The sequence below is a fragment of the Physella acuta genome, unplaced genomic scaffold (assembly GCF_028476545.2).
Source record: "Physella acuta isolate Inbredline_101_S28 unplaced genomic scaffold, ASM2847654v3 ptg000246l, whole genome shotgun sequence".
Classification (NCBI taxonomy): Eukaryota; Metazoa; Mollusca; class Gastropoda; family Physidae; genus Physella; species Physella acuta.
The window spans coordinates 369,369-383,422 of record NW_026731765.1 but is presented as its reverse complement, the minus strand read 5'-3'; the positions used below and the strand labels follow the sequence as shown (position 1 = coordinate 383,422).

The 14,054-nt window shown below is 33.9% G+C and overlaps 1 protein-coding gene across 1 annotated transcript; it reads right to left on the bottom strand.

The window, feature by feature from the left end:
* Window positions 1–246: 246 nt before the first annotated feature.
* On the bottom strand, window positions 247–8,141 carry LOC131938505 (toll-like receptor 4). Its single transcript, XM_059296559.1, has 6 exons — window positions 8,039–8,141; window positions 7,553–7,747; window positions 7,166–7,351; window positions 3,330–3,497; window positions 2,728–3,038; window positions 247–645 (listed from the first exon to the last, which is right to left on the bottom strand). Exons 1-6 carry the CDS (start codon window positions 8,139–8,141, stop codon window positions 247–249), a joined length of 1,362 nt encoding a protein of 453 aa, XP_059152542.1.
* Between the last annotated feature and the right edge of the window lie 5,913 nt (window positions 8,142–14,054).

Here is a 14,054-nt window from a genome sequence, read left to right as displayed (position 1 = left end):
CGAGATTTGTATAAATCTCGATTTTTTTTTTTGCACGATTACAATACTTTCTCTATACTACGTATATACGAGAAAGTAAAAAGGCGTTCGAATGGTAACACTATATATATATATATATATATATATATATATATATATATATATATATATATATATGTTGCTGAAAAATGTTCATTAAAATATATGTTGCAAAAGTCAATATTAGCTTTACATATGAAACTATCTGAATAACTTCTAAATAACAATCTATGTGTCATTCCTAATAGCATGTAGTAGAAGTGTCCAGAAAGTTTGGTTGTTTCTGTAGACTAGACACCTGTACAGCTGATTCCTTAAAAAAGTTTCTACTTCAGGTGGGTATGTATTTAAGTCGACCCTCTCAACAAAGACAGGAACGATAACCTGAACTCGTAAGTTTAACTCTCGCATGATGGCCAGGTTCATCTCATACTCTCGGTAGTGATCCAAGAAAAGATCTTCAGACAACAAGACCAGCGTTTTTCTTGTGCCAGTTATAGCTCCACTGATGTGTGACACCATGTCCCCACCTGGAAAGTCCACTTCTCCTAAAATGTAAGAAACATTCTTTTCTCTCAGGAATGGTAGTATAATATTTTTAAGAATCTGTCGTATTCTTTGTTCACCCTGTTGAAAATTTAAAAAAAAATACAGTATATACAATGTAGATCAAATAATTTACATTTAAACTATTCCAACAACAACAAAAATATTATTATAATTTTATAGAATAATAAACCGGGTGTGATCTCTCCTTAACTTTTCCGAATATTCATAAAAATATACTAGACTACCCGTCACCCGTTGGATAACTGTGGGTCTCGGGGGTCATCCATCAAAAAACATCACGTCTGTCACTCAGTGGCGTAGCGACCCTTTTCTGCGCCCGGGGACAAACTCCTCGATTTGAACCCCCCCCCCCCCCGCCCCCCTCCCGGCAAGATTTTGATATGCACCCCCCTCAAACTTTCGATATGCACCACCCCCCCCCATCTCAAGATTTCGATTTGCACCCCCCCCCCCCCCACCTCAAACTTTCGATTTGCACCCCCCTCAACCTTTCAATTTATTTTTCCAACCCATTTTGGCGCCCCCTAAGGTCGGCGCCCGGGGAAACGTCCCGTCCGTCCCCCCGCTCCACCCTCCTCGCTACGCTACTGCATTGTCACTTATCGTCACAAAAAAACAGACCCCACATTCCAACATATGTTTTTTATCTTTTAAAAACACCGAAAACAACGATTTCGGACTATCCCTTCATATACTGACGTCACAGGTGACCTACTCAACTCTACTTCACCTGCCCAGTGACCCGCCAAGTCTCAGACAACATGTTTTTATCGTTTAAAAAACCTATTCCAGCCGAGCATGTCTCTGACCACACTATCCCTTCATATGCTTAGGACAAACAAACAGGTGAACTGTTCTTCACCTGCCCTGTGCCCCGCGAGGTCCTGATAGTCAACCTTATCATTCACATGTAGGCCTTAGGAAAAATAATTGAAAACATTGTTGTAAAACGAAAATATATCTTTAACTATTACTACAGTCATTGTTCTAAGCTTTTATATACAATGTGGTTAATCTACCAATGACTATATCAATAAATTAATTAACGGCTTTAAATTATTTAGTAATTAACAGTGTCTTTAAGAAGGAGCAATATTTACCACTCAAAATACCATTTCACAGCTCTACACATAATGAAGATTCTCCCCAATAACAAATCAGAAAAACAAACAAACAAAAAAAATGAGTTATCAAACATCACTATTCAGTCAAAGTTAAGCCATTGTTCTAAAACTATAAAACACATGTGATTAATCTACCTATGAATAAATCAATAAATTAATTAATGTCTTTAAAAAAATGTGTGATTAACAGTCTGTCTGCAATCAAAAATTATTCTCTACCTACATACTATTTTACAGACCCCCATATACAGTAGTTTCCTTACAGTAAGAAATCAGACAAACAAATAAATATTCAAACATATAAACAAAGTTGAGCTTTAGTGGTATTAGATAACACAAGAGATGGAAACTAGGGATACAGATATGATTTTTAATCCTTTTTTAATTACTTAAAATTTTAAATTAGAATAAAATCCTGAAGAAAAAAGAATTGCACACCAAGTGAACGCCAAACAAAATTTGCATAATAGTGCGGAATATTATTAGTGCTTTTTAAATTCACATGCGGTTTTTGAGAAATCGAAAATAGGGTAAATTACTACTTCCGGTCTACGTAAATTACTCCAAATTTGATAGAAGGAAGAAAATTTGATATTTTACTTACATGTGAAATTTTGTTTATCTGAAACAGTTCTCAAGTTGAAGGCTTTTAAATAATTGAAAGTAGAAAAAGTTCCACTTTAGGCTATCGGAAATCGCTCAAAATTGATACAAATACACAGACATACACACACACATACACACACAGAGACATACGGACAAGATTGCAAAAATATGTTGTTGTTTTTTCTCAATGAGCTGCAAAAATCTCGATTATTATTTTGTTTGCATGATTACAAGACTTTCTCTATTTCGTATATACGAGACTGTAAAAATGCATTAAAAATTATATCTGTATACCGAGTTGTCATCCCCCGTACTGTTATATAAGAATATTCGAGAAAGTTTAGGGGAGATCACTCCCGGTTTATTATTTTTTTAAAAACATATTTACATTTATGAAAATGCTTCATACCTCATCATATGTAATGAAAACATCAACCTGTGGGTTGTAGTTGACCAAACGTCCACCAATGTGCAGCCGCCGTTGACCAATGAAGTAGAGGTACCTCAGCTTCCAGCGGTAATGGAAAAACACGGCCAGAACAAGCAAACACAGGAGATGGATGAAAAATGTCGTCAACACAAAGCTGAAGTTTTCTTTGATCACACAGTTATATTTAAATCTTGACAGTTTCTTGGTCATTTGAGTGTAATTAAATTCAATATTTGTTTCTGTTTCAAACAAAATTTCGTCCGTCTCAACAAATAAATGAGGACTTTCAGCTAGCAATTGTAAAGTGTGAAGGTTTGAGCATACAAATGAAAATACATTTCCCCTTAAGTCAACGGAAAACTCCGAGTTCGCTGACTTTAACCTGAGCAACTCACTGCACATTTCATCTGTTAAAGACCTCAATCGATTATGAGACAAATCAAGATAGGTTAAATTGAGATGCATTAAAACGTCTGGATTAAACGATCGAATAAGATTGTAGCTCATATTAATTTTTTTTAGTTTTTTTAGTTTCAAAGGAAACTGAAACAAGCTAGGGTCAATACTATCTATGCGCAAACCTGACACTTGCAGTTCTTCTAAATGCCTCAGTGTAACTATCAGGTCTTGAAGATGGTGTGTGGCTTGAAACTCGTTATTGTATGAAATATTTAAAATCCGAAGCTTCCTAGCAGTGTGTAATATGTTAATGTCAAAGTCAAAATCATTGAAAGACAAATCCAAAATCTCTAATTCAGAAACTCCATCATTTTCAAAATTGGGATATATCAATCCAGCACTTTTCGTAGTTTCTTTTAACCTTTTTGAATATATATATATATATATATATATATATATATATATATATATATATATATATATATATGTTCGCAACATATTTTCCAAGGCAATGAGACCAGTATCTTTAGCGATATATGGATAACTTAATGATACGGCCTTTTGCCTTTTGGTTCAAAATAATGTTAGATTTACTAAATGTATAAACTAAAATTTATTAAAAGAAAGAATGTGTAAACACAGTTTTAATTATGCAACCGGAAAAGTGTTAATGGTTGTGACATGAACGCTGTAGAGAACATATTAGTAGCATAAAAACAATGAATGGCAATTAGAATTACGTCACTTGAAAGGAATAGGGACATTTTTATTTGAAAAAATGTTTTCTTAATAAAACTTCTAATACTACGGAAAATACACAACACTAATGGCGTCATTAATTGAAGTATAAAATATAATTAAAAATCTAATATAAAGAATAAACATAAAACTAATGACTTTATCTTCAATATTTTCAATATTCAGATTCGCTTCCCAAATATTCCAATTTTAGGATAGGAAGAAACAATTTTTTGAATATGAAGAAATGAAATATTTCATTTAAATTTATTTTGATGTACATATCGACTTATCAAGACGTAAGCTATGGAAGATATACAATTCTCTTTTTTTCCGAAAATAGTAATAGTTTAATAAACCTCAAAATACTACTGAATAGCCGGTTTTTAACGGAACCGCATAAGTCGCATAATCAGTGTGTTTATTTAATATGTTTAGTTGACTAATAATGTGTATTTTTGGATTTTAATTTTTCTAATAGGTATTGGTAGCCAATTTTATATTAAATGTACCGGGGTTTTAGCTCTTGAGTTATTTCTTTGCTTTATCGTTAATATCGTTTAACAAGTAGTAAAGCGCATTGCGTTTTGACTAATAACTATTTTATAAAATATTTTTCACACACAAGTATAACATTTAAGAAATATAAACCTATAATTTACCGATAGCTAGTATGATAGACATAATAATGTTAACTCATTCTTTGAATGAATATGGTACAATGAGCATCTTTTTAAAACTAAATTACATTATGCATTGGAATAACTTTTATTATTTTCTTTATTATTAATCTTTTATTATTTTCTCGTGGTATAACGTGAAATAGATATTAACTGTTTAAAGCATTCCCCTTAGAGTCGTGCTAAAATAGACCTCTGTGATATTTAGTATCATGTTACACGAATATTTAGTCCCAAACCAACAGTAGATTACATTGACCAAAAAAAAGTTGATCAAAGACAGTTAGAAGATATTTCCTATTGACTGTGCACCTGAGTAGAAAAGTCGTTTTATTTTATAATATTTTTAATATAAAATGAAAGACATATCTTTGTACAACAGATAGTCGGGTCGTGTAGTATTTTTAATGTCGGGGGTTTATGTCCAAGGAGTTGTTGGCCGGGAGTCACTCAAGCTAGTGTAGTTTGTCCTGTCTCCAACCTGTAAAATGTTTGCGAATTACCCGCCTTCAGTATTGATTGGAGAAGTACCTAGATACGGTTGTCACGTGACTTGTACAGCCAACAGCAGTTGTCACACCTATGTCAGTGTCATAGGTACAGCATTTACAGCCCCCTCACTGTTTCTACGGAATTTTTGTATGACTGCTCAGCTCGTGTTCAATGGAAACATTTTGTCCATTGTCTACTTGTGGGTCATTTTCTCTGTGTTCGGTAAAGGCAAGTGTATTTGTATTTTAGGTTTAAATGTGTCTCTGGTTAATTTATTCAATTTGAACTGCATTGAGGTTGTGAACTGTTTACATTTTCTAAACGCTGATTAAAAAGTATGAAATCACAAACTAACTAATTGTGATGACGCTGGTTCAATATAATATGGTAGAAACAGACTACAGCTAGTTGGTTAGAGAGACCAATGAAATTACAGCTGACCGGTCACATGGGACGGTCAGCTGACCACAGAAGCGTGGGGCTGTAGTTCGATCGGGTAGTTGGTGTTAGGTATCGGTTAGGGTCGTTAGGAAAAATGTAGGTTGTGTAGGCAGTTGGTGATAGGCAATAGTAGGGAACGGCCACAGACATGTAGAAAGTGATAGGAAGATAGCAATAGGGATGGTCAAGGGAGGGAACAGTTAGATAGAAGTAGTAGTAGTACAGTATAGGTTAGTTAGGTAGGAAGTTGATTGTGTAAGTTTTAATAATGAACATTATCTCTTGGATCGGACTTGTGTATGTGTGTTGGATTTTCTCTTCATCTTCATTAACCCCCACCCTCACATTTGGTGGTGCTGCTTTTCCCCACCCTCACAACTGACTGGAGATTTTCATTCACCCCCACCCTCACAACTGGTTGAATATCACAAAACCCCCACCCTCACACTCATGTTTTTACAACCTGCTTTTTAGCTAAAATTCGTATCCAATAATTTGTGTGTGATCTAGTAAGCCTGTAGAAAGATACCGTTTCACAATTTTTGTATTTATGTGTAATAAATCCAAAATAAATGGCTTTAATATCTTCAGAAAAATGAAATTCTTCAGTTGTAAAAAAAATTAGCTTCTGTTAACTCGGAAAATTGCCGAATAAGTTATACGTCGTTCTATTTTTTTCTAGATGTTATACGGAGTGCTGTTTTTGCTCGACAACACTTACATTCTTTTCTAATAGATCGATTTTGCATATTTTGACTAGACATCGGTACCCGTTATAGGGCAATGCTGACGATCTTTATCTATCTTCTCTTTATATACTTCAATACGAAGTAAGTAATGCAAAATGCAAAAAAATTGCAAAATGCAGCTTTAAAAAGAGTTAAAGCTAAAACTGGAATTATAGGAAATGATGAATAGTTTCATGAGCCTACTAATTTGGACACAATTTTAATTAATTTATAAAAAAAACATTAGTCAACCAGTTAAATCAGGTTTAACGACATGTTGCATTGTCTTTATGTCTTGATCCATTTACCAACAACGAACTGTATCTGTCAGTTAGAAGTGCCTGCAATTTCGCTTGGGCGTTTCGATCTAGACAGACTAACGACAGACTGTCGAAGAACTGAGTTAAATAAAAGCTTGTAAAAATGGATCTTACCTTTTTAAAGTTTTTTTTCCTTTCTCGGTACATAATATACTGTTCTGGTAACTTAAATCTAGGTATTTTAATGCATTTTTTTCTGTGTGCCGTAGTTGCAAAAATAACGCGCCAATATCAATACAGTTTCCGCTTAAATTAAGATCTGTCAAATTTAATGGAAAATTTAACAACTCCCTTTTGTTGCTTTTAACTCTGTTATACGACACATCTAAGAATTGGATTGTCGTTTTAACAAGCGCGTCAAGGACATCAAACAACTCATAATCTGGAACAATTGGATCAATTTTCATGACTCTAAGAATAAGATTTGAGATGCTGAATTTACGAAACACTTTTGCTACGTTCAGAACTTGCCTGAGAGAAAGTTTCGTTTCACTTAGATCGAGATGTGACAAGTTGGATTCCATTATAAGAGAGTTGTTTGATATATAAGTAATCGGACAGTATCGTAGATTGATTTTTAAATTAAAGTGCGTTTTTATATTTTCAAAATAGAAATCACTCAGATTGGTTATAAGACAGAAGAAATGATTCAGTTCTAAACTGCGAAGTTTTTTTAACTTTTGAAATCCTGTGCCAGGTTTGCAGTTAGTCCCAGCCAAATGTATATTTTGTAAATTTGTTAAAGCTCCAAATGCTTTGTCTGGATAACACGTTGATGGCCAAATATAATCGCATTCAGGACTTGCTGAAAAGGTATTTAAATAAAAAGTTATAGTATTATATACATTGTCATAGCCTACATATAAATAGATATTTGCATCTATATAAGTATAGCTTGCGTAACATATACATACATATGACAAACGTGTTCATGTATGGGTATTACCTCCAGTTAAAATGTGTTTAAAGTTGGGATTAAGCAAAAAAACTGACAAATGTACTTTACCTTTGTTTTTACTAAGTTTTAAACTTTTTGTATTAGCATCTATGTACTGATCTTGTGTTTTTTCATATGGATCAAAAGAAAATCTTAAATATGTTAACATTTCAAGGCCTCTGAAAGCATCATCGGAAACGTTTGGAAAGCAGTAATCACTAATATGTAAATTCTGCAAGTTGAGTAAACCATTGAAAATATACCCTGGAAGAATTGATAGCTCATTGTATTCAAGCCTAAGTTCTTGTAGGTTATGAAGATTCTTAAAGAATGTTAGTGGAAGTTCTAGGGTTTTACTATTTCTTATTGCAAAGTAACGTAATGAATCACTTTGAGCTTGAAAATATGTTTCGCATATGTTAATTCCATTAAAACAATCGAGAACGAGCTTCTCTAGATTCCCAAGGCTAGAGAAGACGTCACAAGATAAAGATAGCGAACTGCAACCATCTAGTTGTAATGTTTTGACTTTTGTATTGAGTTGCGGTAACGTACTAAGACACGGGCAAACAATATCTTCATCATTATTTAAACACGAGCAATTATCTGGGCAAGTGATATCCTTATTTTCATACTTGGTATTTTGCCATGACCTCATTGTTTTAGAACCTTGAAATATAATTTTATTGTTTTTATCTAATATAAGTTTTTTATTACATCCATAAATGGCAGAGGCAGCTAATAATTCAGTTAACATGTGCAACAAATATAAATAACTTAATTTCATTTTCACTTCAAATAACATAAATATAAACTAGTTTATATTTATTTAACAGTAAATATTATATAGCATCCTATGATTGAGAAATAATGTTCCCAGCAATGCACACGATGTACAATAAATAACAATGCAGAAAAATATACAACTGAAGCTTTAAAAACGTGTTTAAAGTATTTAAATGTAATTGATCTATTTCCTATCAAACATTTTTAAAGGCTAAAACCCCTTCCCGCTCAGCCGTCATTGTTTAGACAAGATAAACGAAGACCGGAGACAGGAGAGGCTATTTATAAAACAAACAGTCGATCTTTATAAGTGCACACTTGTAATTGATGCATATGTGTGAGCGCGCATGAACACTGATGCAAACATTCCATGATTTAAGGGATACTAGACTACCCATCATCCCTTAGATAACGTTGAGTGGGGGGGGGGGTCATCCATAAAAAACATCACGTCTGTCACTTATCGTCACAAAAAACCAGACCCCAATTTAAAAAGACGTCACACCTCAGACGCGTTTGTCTTTTAAAAACACTAATTTCGGCTGAGCATTGGTCTGAAAACACAATCTCTTTATATGCTGATGTCACAAAAACAGGTCAACTCTATTTCACCTGCCCAGTGTCCCCCCAACTTTGAAAACACAGATTTCAGCTGAGCATGAGTCTGACCACGCTATCTCTTCATATGCTGACGTCACAGGGGAACTATACACCTACTCTACTCTACTTCACCTGCCCAGTGTCCGCCCAAGTCTCAGACAGCATGTTTTTATCGTTTAAAAAAAAATATTCTGGCCGAGCACGGCTATGACCACACTGTCCCTTCATATGCTAAGGACACATAAACAAGTGAACTCTACTTCGCCTACCCTGTATTACGCCAAGTTCCGATAGGCAACTTTATCATTCACATCTAAAAAATAATTTTAAAATAAAAATTTGAAGAAAAAAAATCTATCACTGACATGATGTGTCTTGAACCCCTGGCACCAGCATGGGAGCCGAATGCACTAACATCTCTAGCCTCGCAGAATCAAGGACGTAACTACTGATATATTTTACTTTTTTTCTAGATCTATAATTTTTTAATTTATTATAAATTTTTAATTTATTGTATACTAAAAAAAAGAACTGTTGAAAATTTGTAAATAGTGTTGGACCTTAATAATAATAGCAAACGGACGTATCGTCAAAGTTATAGCCGACAGAAAATTAGCTATATAATGCGTTATACTTTTGAATGGGCAAAAAAATCTTGTATGAAAGCCGCCATTATTGTTATAAAAAGTAAATAAATCATGTGACTCACTATAAAGTCATTGTTCTGAACTTTTATAATTAATGTGGTTAAACTACCAATGAATATATCTATAAATTAATTAACGTCTTTAAATTAATTTGTGATTAACAGTTTGTTTAAAAAAGAAAATTGTTCTCTACCTAATTACGTATTGTACAGCTCTACACATAGTGCAGATTCTCTCCTGCTTTAGTATATAAGTAAAGTTTCCCTTTCAAACCTGACGGTCTATGGGGCAAGTGAAGTAGAGTTCACTTGTTTCTGTGACCTCGGCATATGAAGAGATAGTGTGGTCAGCACTATGCCCAGCCGCCTTTACTTTCCCTAACGTGAGTTAGGTACCCATCAGAGTTGGCTTTAGTATATATTATCTTTTAATCTTTTTATTTAATGGGAGTATATTAGTTGTAATAAAAGAATCCAGACTACTAGACAAGCCAGTAACCAGTTTTTTTTGTAATGATAGTAGAGGTCGCTGTTTAGTTATAAAGCTGCCGCTCAACACTACAGAAGCATAATCCAACCTAGATTCAATAAAAGCTTCAGAGCTATTGAAAATGAGCTATGTCTGATACACAAGCCACTCAGAAAACAAATTAAGACAACCCACGTAGCTAATTGAAATCACAAGATTTCACGTTAGTTGTAGACAATTATCAGTTCCGTTCAGACTGGCGTTTCACTCTCTCAACAAAGATACCATCATTTATGTGAACATTGAAACTTTTCTTAGGCGATGTGCATTTATAACGTGGAACGAGGTAGGGGGGGGGGCAAGTTTCTAACTATACTTTTGGACTCAAGCAGAGTTGGGGAATGCGATTTTGAATAATGTAGAAGTCCACAAGTTAAACATCGCTGTTATATATTATGCTTTCTTTGAAGTTTTAACACACACAAAACCCCATTCAGCGCCCATGCAAAGACAGTATGTACTTTTTAAGTTGCACTGGTTCTGTTGATAGTTTAAAAAAAAATTAGTAATTGCTCATGGTATCTATTTTGTAAATATTAACACCTCTGTGTAAGCGAGCGATAAATGAAGACAGCAGAAGAGATTATAAACCCAATATGGTCAAATAACTAATGGTAATGTTGTCTTCGTGGTGTTTAATTTTCCATTGGGTATTTTTGTTCTACTTGAACTAACAAACACTGGTGCGTAGAGGGGAAAAACACTAAACTACATTGGCTGTATATTAAAGATAGTCAAAGGTTCAAACACGTCCATGAATTATTGGTATTCTTTAAATAGTCTTAAAAAAGCTGCCAATGAAGTTTATTTTAAAATTGTTTTGTACTAAGTAAATTAAAAATAATTGGCTTCTCAGAATTATTATTTAAATAAGACAGAAGACATACTTAAGAATGACATAGCTTCTGTATTTAATTTAATTTTGACGGACTTGCCATACCTAAAGTTTCACAACTTTTGGTTGGCGTAAAATCATTTTTTTAAAATAAGTAAAAGGGCAGTTTTCTTTTTCGGTGGGGTAGCTTGAGGGGTTATTTGCCTGTAACTAGAGTTGAAATATGTTATGTTATGCTGTATATGGCCCCTTTGCTCAACTTGAGCCTTTTTTCTTTCTGGATTTGATTCCATAGCCTTTGTCTATCAAAAACAAAGCAGCATTTGTTTGATTTAGTAGGGTTTTTTTTCTAGCTACCAAGCCTTACATGCACTGGGAATAAAACTTGAGACTTTTTTTATTTAGCAACCGGGCCGTGCAAAACGACAACCCTTTTGTCACCCAACTATTAGGGTTTTTTATTCTACATTTTTTTTAAATATATGAAAAAAGGTATTTTAGTTATGTTTTAAAAAGAGTTAGGATATAATAAAACTTAAGCTAAAGTAGAAAATTGAGTAAAGATTTGACTGTGACTGCATACATGATGTTAGTATTAGCTCCATTCACATACATTCTATCAATTGTAAGATTGGCTTCTCGTCAAACCCTTACTGAACATGGACACTGTGAGATAAAAATACCACTAAAAACAACTTGTAAGACAACACTCAAAGATGATTAAAATCGTATGCTTTCACAAAAGCTCTTGACAATTATCAGTTCAAACCAGACTGTCGTCTCGCTCTCTCGTCCTATTTCATAAAGGAAGTATAAAAACAATGTCAGTTTTTATTTTATATACATCGCATCGTAAAAGATGCAGAATTTATTAATCTGTTTTTATGAACACGTACTAAGATGGTTTTGAGTGATATATTTAATGCAGCATTTATTTTTGTATTGTCATAAAATGTGAAAAGAAAATTTTAAATTAGAACTTTTTATTTTTATTTTTGAAAATGCATTATCCACTTTCGTCATGGCCTTAGGACTTTTATTCAATAAATTATCCCATTTATGGAAAATGATATCGTATACCAAGTTCCATTTCCATCGGTCAAATATTATGCAAATTATGATATGTGTACAAAAATGTACAACGTGTCACAATAGAGTAAAATGTTAGTAACCCCTCAAATGGGATGTTTGTTTTTGTTTTTCGGATGTAAAACATAACATTTACAATAGCTCTCGAACATATTGCAGTCATAACTACAGGGTTACTTTCCTTAGACCGCACATAGTACTCTCGAACAATTGTTTTTATTTATTTTATTTTATTGTATTTAAATTTAAAACTATTATGAAGCATTTTTTATTTAATAAGTAATTTTTTTTTTTATCAAGCTGTGGCTAAGCCTCACAGGTGATCTGTCCTTAGTTTTACACAGATGGCTGTTTTAGTTAGGAATTTGTGACAAAATTTTAGTCCACACTTATGAGTAGCCTACAGGTTTTTTTTAAGCGTACGCGCAATAAAAAATTGAGTATGGTTTTTTGATCGTGATTTTTTTTGTGTGTGTGATGGTGTATGTGTCTCAGTTTATAAACTAAGTTCTTAATTTGCATGGCGCATGTAATGTACCTTGACCAACTTAAATAGAATGTAATATTGCCTGTTTAAGTTACCTATACTATGACCCTTTTACGTAATTATGATGTGATATGGCCAGTTTAAATTACCCATACCATGACCCACTTATATACAATGTGATATTGCCTGTTTAAGTTACCCATACTATGAACCGTGTAAACGATTTGAAATTGTCAGTTTTAGTTACCCATACCGTGACCCACTTACATAAATTATGCTTTGATTTGAACATCTTAAATTCCGCGTACGATGACCCATTTACTTAAAACCTGTACTAAGACCAGCGTACATAACTCGCACTATGACGCCTATATGAACTGTGTTGTGATGGTTATAACGCAAGATTTAACCGTCTGAACCGGCCTGTGAAATAACCTTAAATACAAAATTACAGTTATAGCGTACCAAGTTCACCTTCAAAACGTATACGGTAAAACCACGACCTGATTTATTTATTCTTTTAAACGTATTAGGTACTGCTTAAACGAACGAGATTTTTGGTAACGATTGAGTTGTAGTGCTTAAAGGGTGCGGTTACGGGTTCCCAAACTATGGGACGAGGCACCTATGGAGGTCGATAAGTGTTTTCTGTGAGGGAGGGGGGGCAACTACGTTGGTTAACTAAAACATATATTCACTACTACATTTGGTGTTAGATGCTATATGTATTTTTTAGTATTGTGTCGGTGTCGCTGGATTTCTGTAAAGTGGTGTCGGCACATAAAATTTGGGGGACCCGTGTTCTAGATTTTAGATTCTAGGCTGTGGTTGGCAGTGCAGTTAACACGCGGGAGTTGATTGGAGTGGAAGTTTAGCATGGTTAGTGTGGTCAAATTTCAGTGCTAGTTGGATAAAGCAGTTTGTAGTGTTGTTACAATAGATTTCTTGATACATGACCTAGCTGTGTGACTATAAGTGTTGCTACAATTGATGTTTTGATATATGAGCTAGCCGTGGGAATACAAGTATTGTTACAATAGATTTCTTTATACATGAGTTAATTGTGGGACAACTATAATCACTATTGACGGACAACTTTCAAACAAAATAGTTTTAGCATTAAGAACCAACACTAATCGTTGTGAATACTCTATTCAAAGCAAACAAACATGTTTATTTTCTACTTTTTGTTGGCTGCTGTGTTGTTTTATGTGTTCATCAAGAAAAGGAAAGCATTAATAGAATACAATAAAACCTTTGCGAAGTTTCCAATTTCTACCAAGTTTCGGTGGATCACTGGGACACTACACGACGTAAGTTGACTAAAGATGGTCTTGTTCAAAGGCGTAGCTAGGGTGATGGGGGGGGGCGGTTGGGGGCGTCTGCCTCGGGCGCTGACCCCTTAGAGGGATGCCAAACGGGTAATAACGATGTAAAAACTTTATTGTGTTCTTGTTATGTAGAAAATTTAAATGGGTGTGTTTTGTATTTTAAATAATAATATAAAAAATAACTTTCTATTTTGCTTCTTCTTCTTCAATAGTAAATGTAATATTTAAGGGTCTTTAAGGTAGTGGACGTCATAGAAACCACTGTTTT